The sequence below is a fragment of the Bos taurus genome, chromosome 12 (assembly GCF_002263795.3).
Source record: "Bos taurus isolate L1 Dominette 01449 registration number 42190680 breed Hereford chromosome 12, ARS-UCD2.0, whole genome shotgun sequence".
NCBI classification, from domain to species: domain Eukaryota; kingdom Metazoa; phylum Chordata; class Mammalia; order Artiodactyla; family Bovidae; genus Bos; species Bos taurus.
Genome location: NC_037339.1, coordinates 33530606 through 33555243, shown reverse-complemented (window position 1 = coordinate 33555243; position 24638 = coordinate 33530606). Strand labels below are relative to the sequence as shown.

The window sequence follows — 24638 nt, the reverse complement described above, 5'->3', positions numbered from 1 at the left end:
TAAAATTATATTCTAAATATAAATCGTGCCACAATTAAATAAAAGGCAATAAAATGCCATCATAGTAGCTCGATTGCTATGAATTTATTGAGGAGATATTTTCCCTTCTGAAAATAAAAGCTGAGGGCAAAGAAAAGGGAGAAGAAAAAGGGAAAAGTACTCAAGAAGGTTTTCCATGCTCATTCACCAGCATCACTCTGCCCTGTACTGACAACTTGGTGAGGCCTGGGGCGAATATGTGGTGTTGATTGAGAGAGGGGATGCTCTTTATGATATTTCCCGTATTAATTCACTCAGAGATCCTGAGATTAAACCTACTGAAGCAGCTCCAAATGTGGGACCTTTGAGGAAACTGCCACTTGTGAGGGTCCCGTAGTCGCGAACTTTGAACATCACTTTTGGTACAGAGGGCAGGGTAGGAGTGCTTTTACAAAGCATGGTTTTGGCTTTTGTCTCATGTAGCTTCTCATCTGATGGGACATTATCATCTGATGGGACAAACAAGGATGTTGGGCTAACTTGACCTCGTCTATAACGTTTTCCCCTATAGCTTCCCACCCTTCCCCCGACAACCCCAGAGTGATTGTTCTGGGCCAGACTGTGTGCCTTGTTCTGGCCAGTCTTATATAAGTAAGTGCCTCTGGGTGGATGTCCAGAAGTGCCTGGCCCATGAGCAAATATTTACTCAGCAGTGAAATAAATGAGCTATAAACTTTAAGTGCCATTTATAAAATTTAATGCAAAGTGCCTTTGCTTTGCTTCTGTGTTTGACCCTTGACCTATAACTGTTGCTGACACCCAGAGGCCCATCCTTGGCTTTCTTTTAACCCAGGGTCCCTCACTGGGTGTCTTCTACTCTCATTGATATGATTATTACCTATTTATTAATATTGAAAATATTTTCCTTATTTAGATTCTCCCCTGAGCATCGCACTATGGATTTCTCCCTGGGGAGCCAAGCCCATAGGTTCTGCACATTAACACACCCCCAAAACGAACTTGTCTTCTGCCCTCTCACCTCCAAGCTCCACCTCTGGTTGTGGTCATTACTAACCATTAGGGAAAAGCAAACCAAAACCACAATGAAATACCAGTTCACACAACTCACACCCATTAAGACAGCTACTATTTAAAACACACATACCCACAGAAAATAACAAGTGTCGGTGCAGATATAGAGAAATTAGAACTTTTGTGCCTTGCTGGTGGGAAAGTTAAATGGTGTGCCCACTGTGGAAGACAGTATAGAAGTTCCTCAGAAAGTTGAACACAGTATTACCATACAATCCAGCAATTCCACTTCTGGATATACGTTCAAAAGAATCAAACACAAAAACCTGAATAGATACTTGGATATCAGGGTTCACAGGAACATTATTCACAGTATCCAAACGGTGGGAGCAACCCAAGGGTCCATCTGTGGAGGAAGAGATAAGCAAAATGTGGTCTATATATACAGTGAAATATTAGTCTGTCTTAAAAAGGACTGAAAGTCTGATAATTGCTACATTGTAGATAAACCTTGAAACTGTTATGCTTAAAGGTATAAGGCAGACACAAAAGGACAAATATTGCGTGATTCCACTTACATGAAGTGCCACACACACACACACACACACACAGTAGCTTCAGTCATGTCCAGCTCTCCATGACCACCATGGACTGTAGCCCACCAGGCTCTTCTGTCCATGGGAATTCCCAGGCAAGAACACTGGAGTGGTTTACCATTTCCTTCTCCAATATGAAGCCACAGGAGTAGTTATTTCACAGAGACAGAATGCAGAAGAATGGTTACAAAGGGCTAGAGGGAGGAGGAAATGGGCAGATATTGGGATAGATATGGCAGATATGGGAACTGTTTCAGTTTGGAACAATGAGAAAGTTCTGGAGATGGATGGTGGTGATGGTTTTACAACGATGCCACTGTACTTAATGCCACTGAATCGCACACTTAAAATGGTTAAAATGGTAAATTTTATGTTACGTGTATTTTGCCACAGTAAGATAAATAAGTGTATATTGAGAGAGTTGCAGGCTTGTATATGCATATTTCTCTAGGGCATTCCTCTAAGGCAATGTGTGCAGCACTGTTCACCTTCTTGAAGAACAGCTGTGTAATGTCCTTCAGAGTCTGAAGCCAGCCCTCTCCTCTCACTTCATTTCCCTTGTTCTAGCCACCTGGAAATTCACATCTGCTAAAATTACATGCAAGTCTTTCCTCTGCCTTTACTGTCCCTCTGCCCCTGTGAGTTGATGACGGAATCTGATACTTCAAGACCCAGCCAAGTACCTGCCACCTTTGGAAAAGCTGCAGTGACTCCTGTAGACAGAATCCATTTACCAAAGGACTCTTCCATCCCAAACTTGTCCTCAACCAGAGAGAGTCTTTAAGGGCAAGGACATGTCTGCCTCACCTTTGTACCAGCTACACATAGCACAGAACATAATTTGAAGCAGGGTCTTAGGAAATAGTTCAATAACTGAATTTTTTAAAAATACATAGTATTTTTCTAATCCTTCTCAGAGGGTAGACAGTCCTTTGCCCCCACTTTCCAGAACAAGTAAATAAGGAAAAGAAATGTCACACCTCACCCAGGTTGCAGGTGTTAGATGACCTGTGGAGGTGGAGGGACAGCATCAGCGTTCTCTTGCCTTCTTCCAGTCCCCATCTGTGGAGCCAGGCCTTAAATCTTTCCTTTCATATGTTAGGAGCACTCCTTTATTGGTTATAAAACACAAGATCCCAAATATTTGCCATAGGTCCTGTCCATAAGTGGAATGATCTTATTCATATTTCTGCTACCCCTTCTGCAATAAACCCCCTGCCACTGTTTCAGCATCAGTTATCCCAGACGAAAGGCTCATTATTTCATTACTAGTCTCCAGGGCTGTTTGGTCTCGTAACACTGGAGCACGGGATTTGGGCTGAGAGTCTAAGCCTTGAACTATTAAAAAATGTAAGTAGTCCTTGACACAATTTGGAGCGATTACTTTCTATTGTGCCAAGAATTCCTTATTAAAAATCAATTTAATTGTGCATACTCCATCTGGTTGGTATTATGGTCTTTATGGGAAGGAAACACGTTTCTGTATTTACCTGATGGTCCATAGGACAAGCATGTAACTTTGCAGAAAAGGAGGCATTTGGTAGCCCTGAAAAATTAAAGAGACTTTGAGGTTGTTTACCAGATTTAACTTTACCAACTTATGGGTCTTTTGGGCTATAAGGCTCAACATCATCCATCATTTGGGATTTTAATGGAAAAGAAAATGTTTAAACTGAAGCAAGAAAATTGCTATATGCACATCATATGCTATATTTATTTGCAGGTAACAAATTCTGTTTTATTCTGTTGACATTCTAATCTCTTTAAACATAACTTAGATGGTCACATTAGTATTAATTTATGTTATTTTATATTAAAAATTTTTGGATAATGAAAGGTGAGAGGTTTACTCTTGTCTGCTGGGTTGGTTTCAACCATATTAGTGAAAGACTGTAATATTTCAGCTTAAAATACTGGAGGAAAATGTTTTTAGAACCAGAGTGGTTGCATTTTGTTTTGTGGCATGTTTTTCAAGGCAGTTTCTATCTTAATTTAAAAAGGAGACTTAGCTTCCTTCCATGTTATTAGAAGCTGAAGACTGAGATCATTCTGTTAATAAGTTTTTTAAACTTCTTACATGCTTATAGTCGTGAAGTATTTTGTTCCTGTCTCATCTGAAACCGTCAACAGCATGGTGAGTTGCCATAAATATTGATTTGATTCTGAATCACCTTAACATCAATGTTTTTTTTTAAAAAATCACTGATTTGTTATGCAGGGTCTACTGCTAATAACTACAGCAGTCTATCAGACAACTATTTGGTAGCAATCATAATATCACAAATCGTCTCTGTGCCCTGATTTTGTCACTTGTGAAATGCAGCCCATGCCTTTGTTGGGACTTCTAGGAGGTTTAAATGATTTACTCCACGTAGAGTGCTCAAAGTTTCTGTGCAGAGTAAGCATCGAATACACATTAGCTTTTATCGTCAGTGTCAGAAATGACAACGACAGTTCTGCAGTGGGTGGTTTTCTTTCCATTTATTTCGTAAAAACAAGAAGCTCGAGGTGAATTAAGGAAGCTTCCCCCATCACAGAAATTCAGTGGGTGTGACTGATATCATCTCTGGCTGCATACATCTCTCAGATGATGGGGCAGATAGGTAACAAGGCGACAGAAAGTACAGGAGATAAGTGAGCATGGTGAAGTGACAGAGAATAAGGTGTTTTCTTCTACGAAATTCTTGAAAGGAATGCGTATTTGTTGTCTGGTAGCAAAGTGTACAGAAAAATAACTCCCTCCTCATCCATCTCTATTTCTGCACTAATAGTCACTTCCATGCTTTTCTCTGCGCTCATAGAAATACATAAACACGCAGCATTTTTGCTGTAGTTTTACAAGAGGTGGATTCTATACACATCACTGTGTAACTTTCTTGTGTTGGTTTGCCTTGAAAAAAAATCCTCAGAAGTTTTGTAAGCATGTGGTGTTTGCTGTTAGCACTGGGCCTGTCCAGGACTGGCCCAGAAAGAAAAAACCCCATAGTTTTCAGAGATGAAGCCAGCCTGTTTATTACCATAGTCTTCATTTAATTCTGTCCACTTAGTCCCATCTTTATTGGACAAAACATCTTGAAGGGGGACGTTTCTAGGGTATTTTGCTACTATTTGTTTTTACTAAGATTTTTTTTTTTTAATGTGGATCATTTTAAAAGTCTTTATTGAGTTTGTTACAATATTCTTCCATTTTACGATTTGGCTGCAAGGCACGTGTGATTTTAGTTCCCCAACCATGGATCGAACCTGCACGCCCCCTACTGGAAGGCATAGTCTTAACCCCTGGACCACCAGGGAAGTCCCCCTACCTAGTGCTTTTTTGGTTTTTTTACTGTTCTATTATTTTTATTTCTGATAACTCTTAACTCTGTCATAGCACCCCTGAATTATTTTCCCTTGATTTCCTAACTACCTACCTACAGACTTTCCTGTTCGTTTTGTCTTGTCTTTGGTCAGTTCCATGCTGATTCTCTGGCACACATTCCTTCATTCACGTACACATAGATTTTACATTTTTAAAAGACAGACTTGCTGCATTCCCCCCCTTATAAAGAACTTCAAGGGATCTGTTTTTCCACTGTTAACAGTACTGCAAAAGAAGACATATTTTAACATACAGGTGCTTTTATTTATGAGAAATGAACTTCTAAAAATAGAATTTCTAAGTGAGGTGTGTGCTTCTTTTCTATCCTAATACATATTGCCAGATCGAATTCCAAGAGGACTGTAGCGCTTTGACTTTGATCGGCTCAGACCCATCTGCACATCAGTAGATCACAGTGTTGCTGCCATGTTAGTGAGGAACTGTGGCTGATTTATTTAACTACTCTCTGGAGGGTACTTTTCCACTTCAGCCCTCTACCGTGGGTCTGGGAAGAGCAGAGTAAACTGAGGGTCAGGTCCGCCCATTCCCGGGTGAAACCATCACCCAAGCATGTGGGCTGGGGGCTCAGACTCTGAGCGGCAGCTGGGCTAACTGCCGAGGTGGTACAGTGGCGCCCGGGACCCTAGACAGGAGTCTATGCAGTCAGCCAGGACGGTTACTGCATTCTTGGCAGAGGGGCAGCAGTTAAAGCAAGAAAGGATCTTTTTCCAAGAAGGAAAAGCCATTTAATAAGTTTGGGTCAGTTTGCTCCTAACAGCACTGCATTTGAGCAGGAGAAACCCCAGGAGCTTGGCAAACCATGTTGCTGGCCAGTCTTCCCACCACCTCACAAGTATGAGGCTCTCCGGGCAGAGCCTGGCTCTCCGCTTTGACTGCAGCCATTTAATATCATTCCTAGTTAACAGCAGAGTGAAGGCAGAGGAATCTTTGCCCCCTTAGTCCAGAAGAGTAAGATTTAGTGACTGTAGCAAGCCATGGTCCAAGTAACCCCACTACAGAGGGCGGGCGGTCTGTCTGTTTTGCAGGCTGTGTGCCTGGGTGTGCGGCTTGGAGCCCTGGTGCTCCAAAATTGACGGTGATGTTTGCGAATGGGTAGTGCTGTCTGTTTTAGTAGATGAATTAGCATTTGTATATGACTAACCAGTGTGAAAGTCTGATTTTACAGTGTGTCAGGGAGTCGTCGTGTACCTGTCTCGTGGATAAATAAAGTAAAAACTCAGTAAGTTTATATAAATATTTTAAAATACCGTGTGTTCTACTTTTTCCATTTCACCTAGGGAGATCTTGCCAAAATAAAATCAAGTTTGAGTGTTTACGGCGTAAGAGAAAACCAGCTCATGGATTTTGAATTTAGGAGATGAATTGTGTATTTTTGTTTATTTTTGTTTTAATTTTTTTCTTCTCCCAAATAAATATTTCTAATGAAATAAACAGATCTAATCATCTAATGATGGATTATTTGAATGAAGATGGAAACTAAATTGGAAATGTTGAAAATGAGCTGGCTTATGCCTCTTAAAAAGCTACAGCACCTGCAATTGATAAAAATTAGTACAAACATATCAAAAATCTTGGAAGAAACATGCGGCTCAGCCAGGGCCAACTTGGACAGAATCATAACACTGCCTGCTTAGAGGAAATATCTCAACATTCAGCTAATCAGGGATGTTAATCTGAAGTGAAGATTGAAAATTGTGACTTGGTTAGGATCGCTCAGGGCGAAGGTTAATGCTGAGAAAGACATGCTTGATTTCTTAGGATTTGTTTTTTTCCTTACTGTGAATTTCAACAACTAGACTGTCGCAGTTACACGAAATTCACTCAGTCTTTAAAGTGGTATCTCAGTGATAATTTATCAAGATATATTCTGGTTTAGGGATCTCGTTTTGTCCAGTGTTGCAGTCACATCCATTGCTGCCACAGTCTCTAAGGTGTAGGGCCTGTGGCTCTATGTATGAGGTCAGCCCAGAGGGGAGTTACTCAAAAGGAAGCAAAGCTTTCTGAAAACCCACTTTGTACATGCACACGTACAAGCATGACTTCCTGCAGTCTGTCATGTGGCGTTATTTTGCATATGAAAAACATATTACAATATTATTTCAAAACTTTATCATGTTGACCTCATGAACCTATTTCTTTCATCCAGGCTTTCTCCGTAGTGGCACTGTTGACACCTTGGACCAGACAGTTCCTTGCTGTAGGGAACTTTCCAGGTCATCCAATGATACTTAGCAGAATCTTTGGCCTCTACCCACCAGATGCCAATAACACACTCAGATGGTTTCCAGGCATGGTCAGGTGTCTCAGAGGCAAAATCAACCCAGTTGAGAATAACTGCTTGAAACAGTTATCTAAATAAAACATGGACATGTTTAAAAAGTTCACAGAGGTATGAGTGAGTCTCCATACTACTCCCAAGAGACAACTTCTGCTACATCAAGATAATGAATATTAACCATCTGAGTGTGCTTATTTAGGCAATGGCACCCCACTCCAGTACTCTTGCCTGGAAAATCCCATGGACGGAGGAGCCTGGTAGGCTGCAGTCCATGGGGTCGCTAAGAGTCGGACACAACTGAGCAACTTCACTTTCACTTTTCACTTGCATGCATTGGAGGAGGAAATGGCAACCCACTCCAGTGTTCTTGCCTGGAGAATCCCAGGGACGGCGGGGCCTGGTAGGCTGCCGTCTATGGGGTCGCACAGAGTTGGACACAACTGAAGCGACTGAAGTGACTTAGCAGCAGCAGCAGCGTGCTTATTTAACTTCTATGCAGAGTACATCATGAGAAACGCTGGGCTGGAAAAAGCACAAGCTGGAATCCAGATTGCCGGGAGAAATATCAATAACCTCAGATATGCAGATGACACCACCCTTATGGCAGAAAGTGAAGAGGAACTAAAAAGCCTCCTGATGAAAGAGAAAGAGGAGAGTGAAAAAGTTGGCTTAAAACTCAACATTCAGAAAACTAAGATCATGACATCTGCTCCCATCACTTCATGGGAAATACATGGGGAAACAGTGGAAACAGTATCAGACTTTATTTTTTGGGGATCCAAAATCACTGCAGATGGTGATTGCAGCCATGAAACTAAAAGACGCTTACTCCTTGGAAGGAAAGTTATGCTTTTGAGATAGCATATTCAAAAGCAGAGACATTACTTTGCCAACAAAGGTCCATCTAGTCAAGGCTATGGTTTTTCCAGTGGTCATGTATGGATGTGAGATTTGGACTGTGAAGAAAGCTGAGCGCCAAAGAATTGATGCTTTTGAACTGTGGTGTTGGAGAAGAGAGTCCCTTGGACTGCAAGGAGGTCCATCTAGTCCATTCTAATGGAGATCAGTCCTGGGTGTTCATTGGAAGGACTGATGCTGAAGCTGAAACTCCAATACTTTGGCCACCTCATGCAAAGAGTTGACTCATTGGAAAAGACCCTGAAGCTGGGAGGGATTGGGGGCAAGAGGAGAAGGGGACAACAGAGGATGAGATGGCTGGATGGCATCACCAACTCGATGGACATGAGTCTGGGTAAACTCCGGGAGTTGGTGATGGACAGGGAGGCCTGGCGGGCTGCAATTCATGGGGTTGCAAAGAGTCAGACATGACTGAGTGACTGAACTGAACTGAACTGAACCCCTTAGTATTAGTATTTTATGTTGAATGCTCTATGATTATAGCTATAAGATATAGAGTATGTTCCTAGAAGTGGAATTGCTAGATAAAAGGAAAAATATATTAAACATATTTGTGGACAGTGCTGTATTGCCATCTGGGTATGAGAGTAGCTACTTTTTCAGGTTGTCAAACTTTTAAATCTTTGACCATTTGTTGGGTGAAAAATGATATCCCTTTGTGTGTGTGTTTCACAAAAAATGAGATTTCTTACATTTATAAGTGGTTTTGTGTCCTGTGATCACACTGCATGTATATGCTTTGCCTGTTTTCCTAACAGTTTGTTGGGCATTTCCTTTGTCATTTGAGTAACTCTTTATAGAGAAAGGAAGTTAGATCTTCATAGATATTACGAATACAAATTTATATATACTGCTTATTCATCTTCTTTCAACTTTATTAATGTTTGTCTCTATAGAAGTGTTCCAAATGTGTTTCTCTTTTTGTATGATTTCTGAACTTAATGTCCTATTATAGACAGTCAATTTCACATACAAAAAAAATAACTTTTTTTCCTGCTGTCTCCTAATGCTTTGTGTTGGGTGTCATGGTTAAGTATTCAAGCCATCTGTAATTAGTTTCAGTATATGGAGTGAGACCAAAACAACCTAAAACTTTTCCTAAATACTGTGGTAACACTATAAAGGGCATTTCAACAGAGTGAGATAAAGGTGGCTTGTGAACCAAATGCTGTTGACATAATTGCCTCTGTCTGGGTTCAGAGTAATGAAGCTGGATCCACCATTGGTGCTCATAGGAACCAGTGGAAGGCCATTACATCTCCGTAAGGAAGGACAGTGACCTCAAGATGGCAGGCGAGGGCCTCGTCCATTGCAGGACTTTGTAGGTTAGGGTTATGAATTCAATCTTATTTGAATAGTGTTTCTTTTTCACATTTCTCTTGTACTTAGCATGTATTTGGGGTTTCATATTTTTAATCCATTCAGCATTGTTCAGTGTATTATTAATGGAACATATTTGGTATTACTTCTGTCATCACATTTTATGTTATGTTTTCAGCTCTTGCTGTTTCCTTGGTTTCTACCTGTTGCTGAAATTCTCCTCTTGCTTTATTTCCCTAAGGGCTTGTGACCTTGTGACAATACCAGAAGTCACCCCCTGCTGACTTCTGGTATTGTCCGCTGTGCTGGAGAAACATGACACCAACTTGACTTTTCCCCTTGTAGGCTAATTGGTTTTCCTGCTTGAATATATTAAAGAGTTGATACTGCAAAATTTCAAAAGTCATTAACTGATACACCAGGGTACACATGGGTTTTGATCTTTTTGTAGCTGTTGTTTTGTTTTCTGGGGACAAACGGTGTCTTCTGTATTTATTGGCTGAGTAAGGTTTTAGACCATTTCAGGAATTTTTCTTCTATTATATCTTTGAACATTTGTTTCTAGTCTACTTTTTTTTTAAAGGTACACCTTTTCGGACTTTCGCTGTTATATTTGGAAGGCTGTCAGTTTCTTTTAAATTCAGTGTTAACTTTTGTCCGTTGCGCAGCATTTTTCTACTCGAGCCTGTACTACCCAACCCAGACTAGTTTCAGCCATGTCCATCCTGCGTTTTGTTTCTCTTTGTGCGTGTGCTCAGATGCTCAGTTGTGTCCAACTCTTTGTGACTCCATGGACTGTAGCCCACCAGGCTCCTCTGTCCATGAAATTCTCCAGGCAAGAATACTGGTGTGGGTTGCCATTTCCTTCTCCAGGGGATCTTCCCAACCCAGGGATTGCACCCACATCTCTTGCATCTCTGGCATTGGCAGGCAGATTCTTTACCCCCAGTGCCATGTGGGAAGCCCATTTTTATTTCCTTTATGTGTCCTTAATCTGTCCCATCAGCCTCTTATTATTTCCCTCTTTGATATCTTACACATCTTGTTTCAGCTTGTTTCAGGGAAAGGTCACATCTTCTTTAGCTCTTTTAGGCTTTTCGAGAGCATTCGAAATATTTTTCTGTGCTTTGAACTGGTTCTTTCTATGGAGATTGTTTCATATTTGAGCATTTATTTATGTCATATTATGATGTTTATTTTTTATTATTTTGTAATGACGTCTAGGGGAGGGGACTTCAGAGTTTTTCAGAACACTTTCTCATCAATGCTTTGTCTCTTCCACATGGGTCGCCTGTCCCTTTGCAGTCGTGCCCACCTCCCTCACCACCGCTTTTCCTCTGCAGGTGAGTTGGAGGCCTCTACACCTCAGGGTGAATTTCTCTGTGTTACAGCTTTCCTGTTAGGTGAATTTGCATTTATTTCTTTTTGGTTTACCTCAATTAGCATCTGCCAAATTGATTGCCCTTTGCTCCCTACTGGGCCCTGCCATTCTCCTCCTCCATCACGTATGAGGAGAGGGGGCATATATATGTATATTGCCCTTGAACTCAGTGTGCCTGCTATTGAATCAGTCTCAGGACATGAGTCATGACTCATCCGTATATCAATCTTACCCTCGAAATAAGAGCTGATTCTGCTCTTTCTGGGCTTGATTCACCTCTTTCTTGGAAACCTTTTTACTCTGAAGGGTTTTTATTTTTTTTTTCTGTTTTCTTTTAATTAATTAATTAACTAGGCTGTGTCGGGTCTTAGCTGTGGCACGTGGGATCCTTTCATTGCACCACCAGATTCTCTAGTTGCGGCTCACAGGCTCAGTAGTCGCAGTGCACACGTATAGTTGCTACGCAGCGTGTGGGAGTCTTAGTTCCCCAACCAGGGGTCAAACCAAGGTTCCTTGCATTACAAGACAGATTCTCACCCACTGAACCACCAGGGAAGTCCTGTCTCTGAAGGTTTTATCTGCTATTGACATTCTCGTCTTACTGATCAGTTTCTATTCTATGTCATTTGTAGTTTTAACTAAGGCTATCTCATAGTTTCATTGACAATAGCTATTTCTTTTTTGTTTTCAATTATGTTTTCTGCTTTCAGTTGCTATTAGGGAGGGGAGGGCAGTAAAAATATTACTACTCTATTTTCAACAAAAACCAATGAATTAACTGAAATAAGTGATAAAATAGTTCTGTTTGCTAGGTATTTATCAATGGTCACTCAGTTGTTTGAGAAAATGACAAAGAAAAGTATAACACAATCTTGGGAAAATTAGGTTAAGACCCTTAAAACGGTTTATAATTGTGTTTGTATCTTGTATGGATCTGGACTCTCATTACACTAAAAGTTTGGTTGAAGCACTGATTGCCGAGGCCTCACATGATAGGGAGGCCATGTGGATAAAACTGCTGTTTTAGGGGTGGCTAATCTTTAAATTCGGTTCCCCAGGTGGCTCAGTGGTAAAGAATCTGCCTGCCAAGGCAGGAGATGCAAGAGATGTGGGTTCAATCCCTGGATCGGGAAGATCTGGAGGAGGAAATGGCAACTTCTTTCAATATTCTTGCCTGCAAAATTCCATGGACAGAGGAGTCTGATGGGCTATAGTACATGGGGCTGCAAAGAGTCAGACATGACTGAGCACACAAGTACTTTATGAGCTAAGAACACATGTGACCAACGGTGGAGTGTCTGTTTTTTTTTCTTTTTTACTTTTATCTATTTGAAAGTCCTACAAAGATAAGTCATATTTATCAAGTCAATTTTATAGGGAAAAGAACATGAAGTAGAGCTCCTTCCCATATTGAGAACGTGCTGACCGAAACATTAGATATAAATTAAACATAAATTGCTTTTCTATAAATATGTGCATGCTAACTCTTAAAATCAATGAATGCCTTCAATGTACAGTTTCCTTAAAATGTTGGTATTTGTGATATTGGGAATCTGTATTTTATGGAAGAATAACCTCGGTCCTCTGGCTCCGTGTCCTTCGGCAGCTGTGTCCAGCTGGTGGTCCACATTCCCCATGATTCCTTTAGTGAATGGAAACATTTAGGTCAATATTGATATAAAACTTCATGAACTTCCTTCTCTTTCAGCTTTGGTTTGCCTTCGTTAATGGATTTTCTGGGCAGATTTTATTTGAACGTTGGTGCATCGGCTTGTACAACGTGGTAAGTAAGCACTCTCCCTCTCCCTCTGACAGCGTGCGGGGCCGCGCTGTTTGTGTCTGGGACGCGGAGCTAAGTCCCTCATCTGCATCCACGGCTCACATAGATCTTTAGGGCCTCCGTTGCTGCCACACATCCTGCAGAAGCACAAACTCCCCACACATGGTTTCAATCATCGCAGATCATTCCTGAATAACCCCATGAAATTATTAACCCATATATCTTGATAATAGACCCTTGTTACCTCCTGACTAAATGCCTGGGCAACATTTCCATGTTTGCAGCTCCAGAAAAAAAATTTCTGAACTGTGTCTAAACTCATTCCGCTCCATAATTTCGTTTCTGAATCCGTCAACACAGATGTGAATGTACAAAGCCTAACCTGCTGTCCTTTCTGTCCTTCTTAAAAGCATGTGTTTCCCTGTGAATGGATGTTTTCTCCCACAGTTAGTGCTAAAGTAATGAATTCTGACTCCCAGCTCCTGTGGCAAATGGTCTTCAGCTTATTTCGTATTTTTTATGATTTTCGAGTTCTCATTTCGTTACTTGACTGTAATGAATTCAAAACCTAAAAATAAGTATCAACTATAGGCTAACATGACTAAGTAGCTACTTAGCTTTTTGTTTTCCTGGCAAGGGGTGTAACTTAAGGCAACCTTTCTTGAATTGTGCTTCCACACTTGTTTTGGACCCTTACTCTGACATTCTCTGCCTTGGGGGAGTTTGTACTCTGAAACAGCTGTCATAGGTAGGCATAGATGGAAGTTACCAGACATGCAATCATATAAATCATGGTGCTATAAATATTTAGAGTTTGTATATACATTTGTGGAGCGGGCAATGGCACCCCACTCCAGTACTCTTGCCTGGAAAATCCCATGGACTGAGGAGCCTGGTAGGCTGCAGTCCATGGAGTCGCTAAGAGTCGGACACGACTGAGCGACTTCACTTTCACTTTTCACTTTCATGCATTGGAGAAGGAAATGGCAACCCACTCCAGTGTTCTTGCCTGGAGAATCCCAGGGACGGGGGAGGCTGGTGGGCTGCCGTCTATGGGGTCGCACAGAGTCGGACACAACTGAAGCGACTTAGCAGCAGCAGCATATACATTTGTGGCTGGATATTCAAGTCATCCATCTACTCAGTCCCTTTTTTTTAAGTAGCCACTCTGCTAGGTGCACTATATATTAATAATATACTACATACAACACCTATAACACACAGCTTCAGCCCTGTAGAACTCAACAGATGAAGAGCGTCATATGTGGAGACTAAGATGGTGTTGAACCAAGTTCAGATCTTGGTTGATCAGTTGATAACTGTGTTACTCACCACAATGTACACTAGTACATTTTTTGCTAATAATTATGCCCCCAAAGACAAAAGTGACAAGTGGGGAGAACAGAGCTGAATTGATGGCCGTTTATCACCTGTGCTAGAAAAGCCAGTCTAACCACCTACCACATAGAAAGGGCCTCCCCTTGGGCAGGCTGTTAACTTTTCAGGACTTAGAAGTGTTTTGAGTAGGTTAAAATTATGTGACCATTCAAGGGGAAATATACTGACTGCTCCACAGTGATTTAGTATTGGAAAAGGCCAACCCTGGCCCACATACGTATAGTATTAGTAACTGGAAGGCTGAGACCTAAGAGGCTGTGCTTTAGCACTAAGAATTGAAATACACATCACCTGGTTACACAATAGAAGGAGTTTAGCCCTGTTTTCATGCTCAGGCAGGAGCATTGAATCCTCTCCTTAGTTCTCTTCCACCTTGGGCAGTTCAGGTTCATCCAGCAAACTCGTAGCTATGATACATCAGATGTTGATGGACTGTGGGACAGTTTTGGTCAATGTAGTCCTCAGACCACATGCATGAGCATCACCAGGATTTCTTTGACAATGTGGATTCCTGAGCACCATCCCAACTTAACAAAGAGTTTCCCAGAGATACTGAGAAACAAAACAACATTTTTAGAGAAACTTTCTAGCAGTGGTTATCTACATTAAAGTTTGACCCCCTAGGGTTTGGGATGTATTTTTTAACTGTAATTTAAAAATCCAGAGGAGAGAGATATTGCAGCTGAGAAGTGAATTCTCAGGTGAAAAGACCCTGTTGCCACAGTGTGGAAGTCGGTCACCAGGAAGTGGTGGCAGAGAGCTGGGACAGTCAAGTCCAGTGGGCTCAGAGGGTCATTGACTTCTCAGTCAGTCACTGGAAGTGCCAATGCTTTTGAGGACTGGAAGTCTGCCCACCCCCTTGGAAATTGTCTGGGTCACTTTTGTTTGAAATAAATAGAAACTTAGGGAAAAGATGTAAAAAAGATAGAAAGATACCTTCATCCATCAGTTATTAGCATTTTGCCCCCACTTGCATTCTCTCTCAAGACACTCACATGTGCACATATAGTCAAACATGCACACATACTGCCACACATGTATTTCTGAGCCAATTGGGAATCAGTTAAGACATCATGTCCCTGGGACTTCTCTGCTGGTGCAGTGGCTAAGACTCTGCTCTTCCAGGGCAGGAGGCCTGGGTTCAATTCCCTGGTCAGGGAACTAGATTGTACACGCTGCAGCTAAGACCCAGGGCAGCCAAATAAATAACAAATAAGCAATTTACTAAAAAAAATTTTTTTTTAAAAGACATCATGTCCCTTCTGCTTTATCCTTAAATGCATAGCTGGTAAGACAGTTCTCTTATGTAATCACAGTATGATGATCAAAATCATGAAGTTTAACATGGCTACAACACTGCCGTCTAATCTATGCGTACATGCATGCTAAGTCGCTACAGTTGTGTCCGACTCTTTGCGACCCTTTGGGGTATAGCGTGCCAGGCTCTTCTGTCCATGGGATTCTCCAGGCAAGAATACTGGAGTGGGTTCCCATGCCCTCCTCCAGGGGATCTTCCCAACCCAGGGATCAAACCTGGGTCTCCTTTGGCTCCTACACTGCAGGCAGATTCTTTACCACTGAGCCACCAGGGAAGCCCTTACCAGCCCATATTCCAATTTTGTCATTACTCTTCTGTTTAGTATTTCCTTCCCCTCCAGGTTGCTCCACAGATACCCAGGGCAAGAGGCAGTTAGTGACATCTGAGACAATGCTAGTGGGCGCTTTTCTGGGCTGGGGTCTGTCTTCCCATTTTCTTCAAGCAATATTGCTTTTCCTTCTTCAGTACTTAACTCTTCATGTTTGATTCGCCAAACCAGCTAAAGCGGCAAATTACTGTTTCCCAATTTAATTCTCATAGGGCTGAGTTAAATAGCTCTGAAACTAACTTCAGATTCCTCCATATCCTGAAGTCATGGATCAGTGCTACCCTATTAGATGTTAGTTATATCCACAGTCAGATTTCTCCATCATTTTATTTTACGGGTAGGATGAGACCAAAGAAGCCACCAGTGACAAAAGCTACCATGATCAAATGGATTTCAGTTACATTTTATCCATTTTTTGTGTGAAGAGATGACTTTTTAACAACAAAGAAATGTACCCGACTTAATTTTATCAAGCCAGCAGAATTTGAAGAAGACTGATCCCAGCTTCACTTATAAACAGAAATGTACAAATTATAAATAAGGTGTCAGCAAATAGAGTTCAATGGCGTATCAAAAGGATAAAATATTTGACAGATAATTGGTTTATTTCAGAAATGTAGGAGAGTCAAAACTTTAAAAAACTTTCTAAATATCACTATATCAGCCAAATAAAGAAGAAAAATGTGATCCCATCAGTAGATGCTGCAAAAGTTATTGAGTCAATCCAATTTCCAGTCCCAAAATAAGGAATCTAAGTAACATAATAAAGAAGTCAATCAGCTATAATGCATACTATTTATGAAAAACTAGTACCATACTACCATAAATGGCAAAATCCTAAAACTGTTTCATTTTAAATAAGAAATTAGTCAGGGATTCCTGTCATTGCTATATAATTCACCATTGTTTGGGAATTTTCAGCAACTGCCAAGAAAATTAAATAGCTATTACAAATACTAGGATAAAGTAAAATATTTATGTGCTTATACAAATATGTGAACCAAAAATGGCTGTGTAAATATGTTCATATGACTGTACAGCTAAAAAGCCCAAAACATACAGTAAAGAAATGATAGAATTATAAAAAAATTATAAAATTGTAAGATTTTGATTATAAGTTATAAAACTATAAGACAATGATAAAATTATAAGAAAATCTAATAAGGTGACTAGATTCATAATAAATACATGAAAACCAATAGCTTTTTCTGACCTGACAATCACTAGCTATTTTTGTTTAGTTTAGCAGTAAGATTTAGAGATGGAAGGAGAGTTAATAAGTCCTTTCAAAATAGCAATTAGAACTCTACATTTCATAGGAATAATTTTTATACTGAAGACTCCCCTTGTGGTTCAGCTGGTAAAGAATCTTCCTGCAATGTGGGAGACCTGCGTTCTATCCCTGGGTTGGGAAGATCCCCTGGAGAAGGGAAAGGCTACCCACTCCAGTATTCTGGCCTGGAGAATTCCATGGACTGTATAGACCATGGAGTCGCAAAGACTCAGACACGACTGAGCAACTTTCACACAGTATCATAAAAAACTTAGTATAGTATCAACCCTTCCAAAATTAGTGTGTAAATTTATGTGATTCCAATTAGAATCCTGATGGATGATTGTTTGGGGGGGAGGGGGTAGGGGAAGGGAATTGCATAAAATGATATTGAAGTATAAATGGAATTAACAGGTGCCTGCCTAAGAGTAAATATGCAAAGCATGTTCAGAAAGAACGATCAGAGGGTAGACTTATCTAAACATCAAACCGTGCTGTAAAGCTGCCACAACCGCATCAACCTGGTACTGAGAGAACTGGGCGGATAGTCAGGGAACTTAGCACTAAATCCCAGCTTCCAGAACTATAATATGTGAGAATTTAATAAGTAAATGTCAAAGGTGATATTTTAGCATAGTGAAAAAGTTTGGATTGTGTCCTCAAAACTGGCTATTTATAGGGAAAAAAATAAAATTGGACTCCTTTCTTATCCAGCATAGATACATTAGTTTCAAAAAACATTGAGACATAAATTTGAAAAGTAAAACTATAAAAATCCTGCAAGAAACTCCTGACGTAATTGCATGTTGAGAAGCTATTCTTGATCTTATAGAAATTGAAAGCATTGTATATGACAAATGAAACCATAAAGAAAGCCAGTAGAGAAAAAGTGTATTTGGAGGAAATTTTGTAATAGAAAGACAGAATTCAAGAACTCTTAGAAAAGCAGATAAACCATGAATTGAAAATGGACAAAGGACCTGATGTTGCGCACAATTCCAAATCCTCACATCCAGCAAATACATGAAAACATGGTCAGACTCACTGGTGTTCCAGGGAATATTTATTTTTAGAAGTAGTCAATATCTTCAGTTTTTCTAAGTGGAGAGTATTAAATAGAATATAACAAGCAATTGCTGATAGGAAAGCAGGGAAAAGGTTGTGTCCTTCATGAAAGGAGAGAGAAACCATTAGGACCTTTTCTGGAAGCAGCCAAGCAGCATCCTACGAAGTTAAAAATGTATTTGTTTTTTAAAATCTCACAGCCCTACTTCTGGGAATCCTTCACAGAGAAATAAAAGATACAGGATAGATATTATAATATACTCTAGGTGTTTATTACATGATGGTTGTGACAACAGAGAACTGGAAACAAGATGAATGCCTATCAATAGGTGATGGCTGAAGAAATATGGTCCACTTATAGTATGAATTATTATGTGAGCATGAAAATGACTGCTTTAGGGTCAAACCCTGGGAACTTGGGGGCTTCCCGTGGTGTTTTGTTTAATGAGAAAAATACAATGAAGAAAGTGTGTATGATGGATTGTTTCTGAAAAACAAGTAATGATCCCTGACGTGTGTGTGTGTGTGTGTGTGTGCACTACAATCCAGGTGAGACATCTGGCAGGTAGTTAGCCTGGGGGTGCAGAGGGCCAGAGGATTTGAAGTAGGTAGGAGGAGGAAGTCAAGTGAAAAAAGGAAAAGAAGAAACAGCCGGCTGTTAAATGATGTGCGGATTGCTCCTTCAGCCTGACAGTGAGGGTGAGTTTATATACACACTGAGTGTGCAGCGCTTCTGAGATGTCTGTGGGGCGCCTTCCTGTAGAGTTTGTGATTGAGATCTTTTTCTCCTTGAGATCTTTAGAACTTGGACATCCCAGGGCTGATCTCCTCTGCTCCCAGTTGAAGATGGAGCCGGCCACTTTCCCGGGCCTCACCCCACGACACTCTGGTTGCTTTGTCCCAGCAGACTCAGGGCAGGCTGATTCCTGGCCAGACGTCTAGGCTGCTGGGAACTGATGTGCACTCAGCACTCTCTCGAGATGCATATTCAGTTCTCACGGCCCCCAGAGCTTGGCGGGCTTGGTCCTTGACAAGCAGAAAGCAACCCATGCTCATACCCGAGGAGGAGGTGGCCCGTAGATCTGCCGGCCTGGGATAATATGCTTGTTCCAGCCCTCTGCTTCAGCACTCAGCTTTCTCTTTCCGGAACACAGATACAAGCCTGTCACATGCTATGGAGGACAGGCAAAGGTCAGCACCCTCTGCTCAGCATATCCAGAGGTCATTCTGTCTCCATCCCAGCCTTGTCTCGTGCCATGTCCCCGGCCACCCTGGATGACCTCAAGGTCCCCCCCAAATGTTCTGTGTGTGTTTGAGCCTCAGAACTTTGTGATGGGTGCTCGTCCGTGGGGCTGCTGCCCTCTGTCCCCTCCCATTCACACCCCTTGCCCTCCTGCCAAACTCTGCAGGTGCAGTACCTTCCAGGCCAGAGGCTCTGTGGTCCAAGCATCCTTCCTTGACTCCCCCGCTTCCTGCATCGTCTCCCCAGGAGTGACTTTGCAGAGCACGCTGTTGTGTATATATGTTCCGTGCCTGTTGCCAGCTGCCGCGTCCCCACCTCTGCAGTAGATAGAGTTCCAAGGGGTCAGGGACCTGCTTCTTTGCCTTCTTCCTTCTTCTGTTTTTAAATCTCTCGCTTCCTGGGGGTTATCACAGTATCTAACCCATCATGTATTCCCAGTAAAATGACTGAGTAAGTGGGTGAAGGACATTGTGCTTCCTGAAAAGTGAGCATAAAATCAAGGTAAATGGGGCCTTGGCTCCCACAGAAAAACACGCCCACACCACACAGAGCCCACTGTGTCGGGTTTGAAGTCACAGCTCATCTGCAAAGGAAGGCAGTTGTTCCTTGAACCAGAGCTCTTGGCCAATCACAGTTTTAGGATGTTGGTCTTAGTGTTCCGTGTCAATTTTATGCTGATTAGGCAATAGTGTAAAATGACCTTTCGTTTATTTTCTCTGATGGGAGGGTATCCAGGGAGTCCCTAAACCTAGGCTTTGACTTGACCTGAAGTTACGGCGTCATCACATCGACCTGAACCTCCGGGGCTGCAGGAGTCAGAAGGGCCTCTGCTAACAGCTCGCTGTTATCTCCGCAGATTTTCACGGCACTGCCCCCCTTCACGCTGGGCATCTTCGAGAGGTCTTGCAGCCAGGAGAGCATGCTGAGGTTCCCGCAGCTCTACAAGATCACCCAGAACGCCGAGGGCTTCAACACCAAGGTGAGCCGCGTGTGTACATGGGACCCCTCGGAAAGGCTGGTGACCCCGCCGATGCTTGGAGGGGGCCCTTGAAGGAAGGTGAGGCCCCAGACCTCCCCCAGAATAGCACACCCACGGAATCTGAACTGCCTGATCAGGCAGGAAGCATCCAGTCTTCCTGTTTAACAAAGCCTTCTTCCCCACCTGAGCCTCTGATGGCCATGTGGCCAGTGGCCCCCACACCCCAAGGCCTGTGGGATCTAATCCTCCCCCATCCCAGTGAGCCACATCACGTGGCACGGCCCTTGCTCCATCACTGCCTGGTTCTCAGTGACAGGGAAATATTCCTTCAGCCAGTGAGGAGAATTGGCCAGAGGTGAATGCAGGAATCAAGTCAGACGTGGCTGTTGTATTTCAGTCTGGAGAATCGGTAAAGAGAAGACATCTAGACAGACAAGGAGTAGGGATCCAGCGCTGAGCTGAGCAGGAGCAGGCTTAGGTGTTTCAGGGTCCTCCGATCAGGAGTCACCAAGGGGTCTGGTGGGTCACTGGCCCACCAGCCACGTCTGGGGGGCAGCGGTGAGGACCCACCCTGAGGAGGGCAGGTGCCCGCTGGGCTGGAGGCAGAGATGCCCACATGTCTGCATTTGCTGTGTTTCCATCTCCAGTGGTCATGTGGGAGGGGTTTCAGGGGCTGGAACTGAGGCTCGTTGCCCCATTCAGTTAAGACAGCTCGTGCTGGTTGAGTGTGTGACCAGCCTGCGTGACCACTACTGGGGCCTGAGAGAGGGTGATCCGGGAGTCCTGGGCAAAGAGCGGTCCCTGAACACCTTGTTCTGAGCCAGCTGTCATGACAGTCCTCCTTCAGAGCGGCCTCGTGTTTGGGAAAGCATGATAGCTGTGTCCACATCCGGAAAAAATACGAGGGATCCTACTGGATCTCGTGTGTTCCACACACAGGAGATGGGAGTGACTGATTGTGTCCTTGTTCACTGTGGTTCTGTCCATGAGAAATACGGTCTCTTTGTTCAGCGTCATTTATGTGAATCAAATCTGTGATTTACAGAGTTTGAATTCAAAGGCTGCATAAGGTCGGGGTAGGGAGTGGACCCACTGGAAAGGTAGCAGAGATGAGGGTGATCGGAGACCAACCTGCAGGCATTTTGAAGATGAGGGCGGGTAGGATGTAGAGGGCAGGGAAGAGATAGGGAAATCATGAACATTAAAGTAGGAAGATTTCATTGTCTTATCATTTCTCATCATTTTCTGTTGTCCCGTCACTAGTTAAGATCAAGCTATATGGCAGTTCCTAGTATGATGTGTAGATTTTTAAAGAAATTCCATCCGGCTTTAGTAATTCTTTCATCTCAGGGTTAAAGGCACGGTTGAAATGCATTTATGAATCCGTAATTGAGAAGAAACTGCTGGTTTAGTTCTGTTGTTTGACCTTTCGAGTGTTAAAGAGAATCTTTAACTCTGAATGCTATTCATCTAAATCCTAAAAACCGAAAATGGGAGGGATTTTCAGGGGTAAAACAAGAGAGTGAGCATGCTGTGTGAGAATTCACATGTTAAATGTTTTTAATGCTTTCCAAAAGTATGGTTTAAGTCTCTTCAGTCCCAGTGTGACCTATTACCCCTTTTTTTGAATGATGGTAAAATGTTGTTGTCTTGCTTTCAGTTCTAAAGGAAATGGATGATCATTTATTTTTCGGATGTAGATAGATTGTATATTGTCTTGTGTATATGTGAATATCTCTTTAGGTCCTTGTACTCGAGGAATATAATCTGGAGACAGCCGGCTCATTTGTAGCTAAAAAGGAGGAAATTGGTTTTTTCCGCCTTCTGGAGCTGGGATTGCCGCCTGCATCCCTGACAGTGAGGGGCTTGTTGAGCCACACAGAGGTCAAGAGTGTGGGCAGTTCCTGACAGCCTCGGTCTGTTTTCCCTTAGGTTTTCTGGGGTCACTGCATCAACGCCTTGGTCCACTCACTCATCCTGTTCTGGTTTCCCATGAAAGCGCTGGAGCATGGTAGGTAATGGCTTCGTGATTCAACTCTCACCAAGTAGCTTTGCAGCCCCTCCACGCCTGTTGTTCACAACTTTTTCCCCCAGTTCCACAGGCCTAGAGATCACAGGAACAAATTTCAGAAGAAAAACATACGTAACATCTAATGAGAGCTAGTCTCGGCTTTATAGCTTGTAGGTTTCACCCCTTCTGGCTCTAAGAACCCATTTTCTTTCCAGTTGCCTGGAGAGTTTAAATACTAAGAATCTGAAACTTTATTTTTAATAACGATTTGAGTCAAAGATCTTGAAGAAAAGCACTTTACTATAATGAAACATCAATGCCTCTTGCCCTCGAGTTTGAAATTTTCTGTTAATCACTTGGGCTTTCGTTTTCCAAGCCTGACGCACCTCTATGCCAAATAACTCAAATCTCACGAGAGTATAATTTTATACCCTGTTTTCTGAAAGTCTCTTTTCCTTGATGTACACTTATCAAGCAAATGTTTAAAGTTTGTTGGAGGCCGGACTATTCCAGTTGTTTTTAACCTTCGCTGAGCTGGAGGAGGGTGTGCTTGTTCTCATTAATGCATCTAAAATGTGGCTTCTTAAAGAGACATACCTTTTAGCCTCAAAAAATGAAAATGTATTACGAGAATGTCCGTCTATTACTCCTCTCAAATCGTAATAATACCTCCGGGGAAAGTTACTCCAAATGTTGACTAGACAAGGCCTCTGACTGTTCAGAGAACCAAAGGATATAAAGTTTACGAGCTTCTTTGTTTCTTCTTCCCAGTTTCTGTGTCAGTGGTTTTTGTGCTTCAGACGGACATGATTCATTCTCACTGATGTGCTTTAACCTGTCAAATATTGATGGTTAGAGAATATGCACGCACAGCCCATGTGTTATATACCTTATGACTTGTTCTCTATTGCATCGGACCTCCTTTTCTTTCAAGGGCCCCTGAGTCTCTTGCTTACTTGTGTGTGTGCTCAGTCGTGTCTGACGTTTTGCGATCCGTGGGCTGTAGCCTAACAAGTTCCTCTGTCCATGGACTTTCCCAGGCAAGACTACTGGAGTGGATTGCCATTGCCTACTCCACGCCAAAGTCTCTAAATGAGAAAGTAAATTTTTTTGCTTCTAGCCTCACCCCCAAAGGGGCATTCTAGATGAACCATTCTTTGAAACTTTCCTGTGATTCATCTTTATGTGTTGCTGTTGTTTAGGTGTTTCCGTCCTATCCGACTCTTTGCAGCCCCGTGGACTGTAGCCCACCAGCCTCCTCTGTCATGAGATTTCCCAAGCAAGACTACTGGAGTGGTTGCCATTTCCTTTACATGTAGTGGTTTTAATTTATTGGGTTGGCCAAAGAGTTCTTTTAATTTTTTTATAACATCATACAGAAAAACCTGAACAACCTTTTGACCAACCCAATATTTTGAAATGATTTTGTGATTAAGAGCTTACAAATATAAGAGTGTTGACTGTGCTTTGTATTAGAAGCTCTGGCAGTTTGGTGATAAAGTGGCTGTCTTTGTATCAGGCTGGGATGGTGATGGGAGGCAGTTTGTCTGCTGAGCACAAGAGCGGCTTTGGTACGTGTCCTCTGGTCCCCAAGCCCAGCCTTTCTTGAATAGGAAGAGACTCGTACTCGTACTGACTCTGGGTATTATCTCTAGGCTCACCACCCTCTTATGTCTACGGGGACTCTGTAAATACGTGGTGCTTGCTTTGGACTCATAGAAGTTTTCCAAGATGGTCCTTTACTTGCCCGCTTCAGAAGGAGCTAGTGCGGCCCCGTCTGATCAGGTGGTTTTCTGATCCTGAGTCATCATTATGTGCTTTGAGATGGCGGCTTGTATTTTTTGGTGGGATCACTATTGTTTACCTAGATCACATCGTGTAAATCCATCCACTCTCCCAATGTGGTCTGTATTTAAAAGAAGATAGATTCCCCAACAGTTACTAGTTTACCTACGAGGTGTCACCAGGTAGTTTCCACCACATGGCTTCCCTGGTAGCTCAGTTGGTTAAGAATCCCCCTGCAATGCAGGAGACCCCAGTTCAATTCCTGGGTTGGGAAGATCCACTGGAGAAGGGATAGGTTACCCACTCCAGTATTCTTGGGCTTCCCTTGTGGCTCAGCTGGTAAAGAATCCACCTGCAATGTGGGAGACCTGGGTTTGATCGCTGTGTTAGGAAGATCCCCTGGAGAAGGGAAAGGCTACCCACTGCAATATTCTGGCCTGGAGAATTCCATTGACTGTATAGTACATGGGGTCGCAAAGAATCAGACATAGCTGAGTGACTTTCACTTTATCTGCTTCATTCAGGTTAGGAATTTGCCTAGCAACCAAAAGGGTGACTTTTTTCCATTTTTT

General features: G+C 42.4%; 1 protein-coding gene across 4 annotated transcripts in view; it reads left to right on the top strand.

Moving 5' to 3' along the window:
* ATP8A2 (ATPase, aminophospholipid transporter, class I, type 8A, member 2) overlaps positions 1 to 24638 on the top strand; it is a 494154-nt gene that overhangs the window by 318207 nt on the left and 151309 nt on the right. For all 4 annotated transcript variants that reach the window (XM_024999819.2, XM_024999820.2, NM_001435329.1 and 1 more), the window contains 3 exons: positions 12595 to 12669; positions 20148 to 20270; positions 22203 to 22281. In XM_024999819.2, coding sequence (XP_024855587.1) covers positions 12595 to 12669; positions 20148 to 20270; positions 22203 to 22281 — 277 coding nt within the window. The remainder of the gene's footprint in view (positions 1 to 12594; positions 12670 to 20147; positions 20271 to 22202; positions 22282 to 24638) is intronic.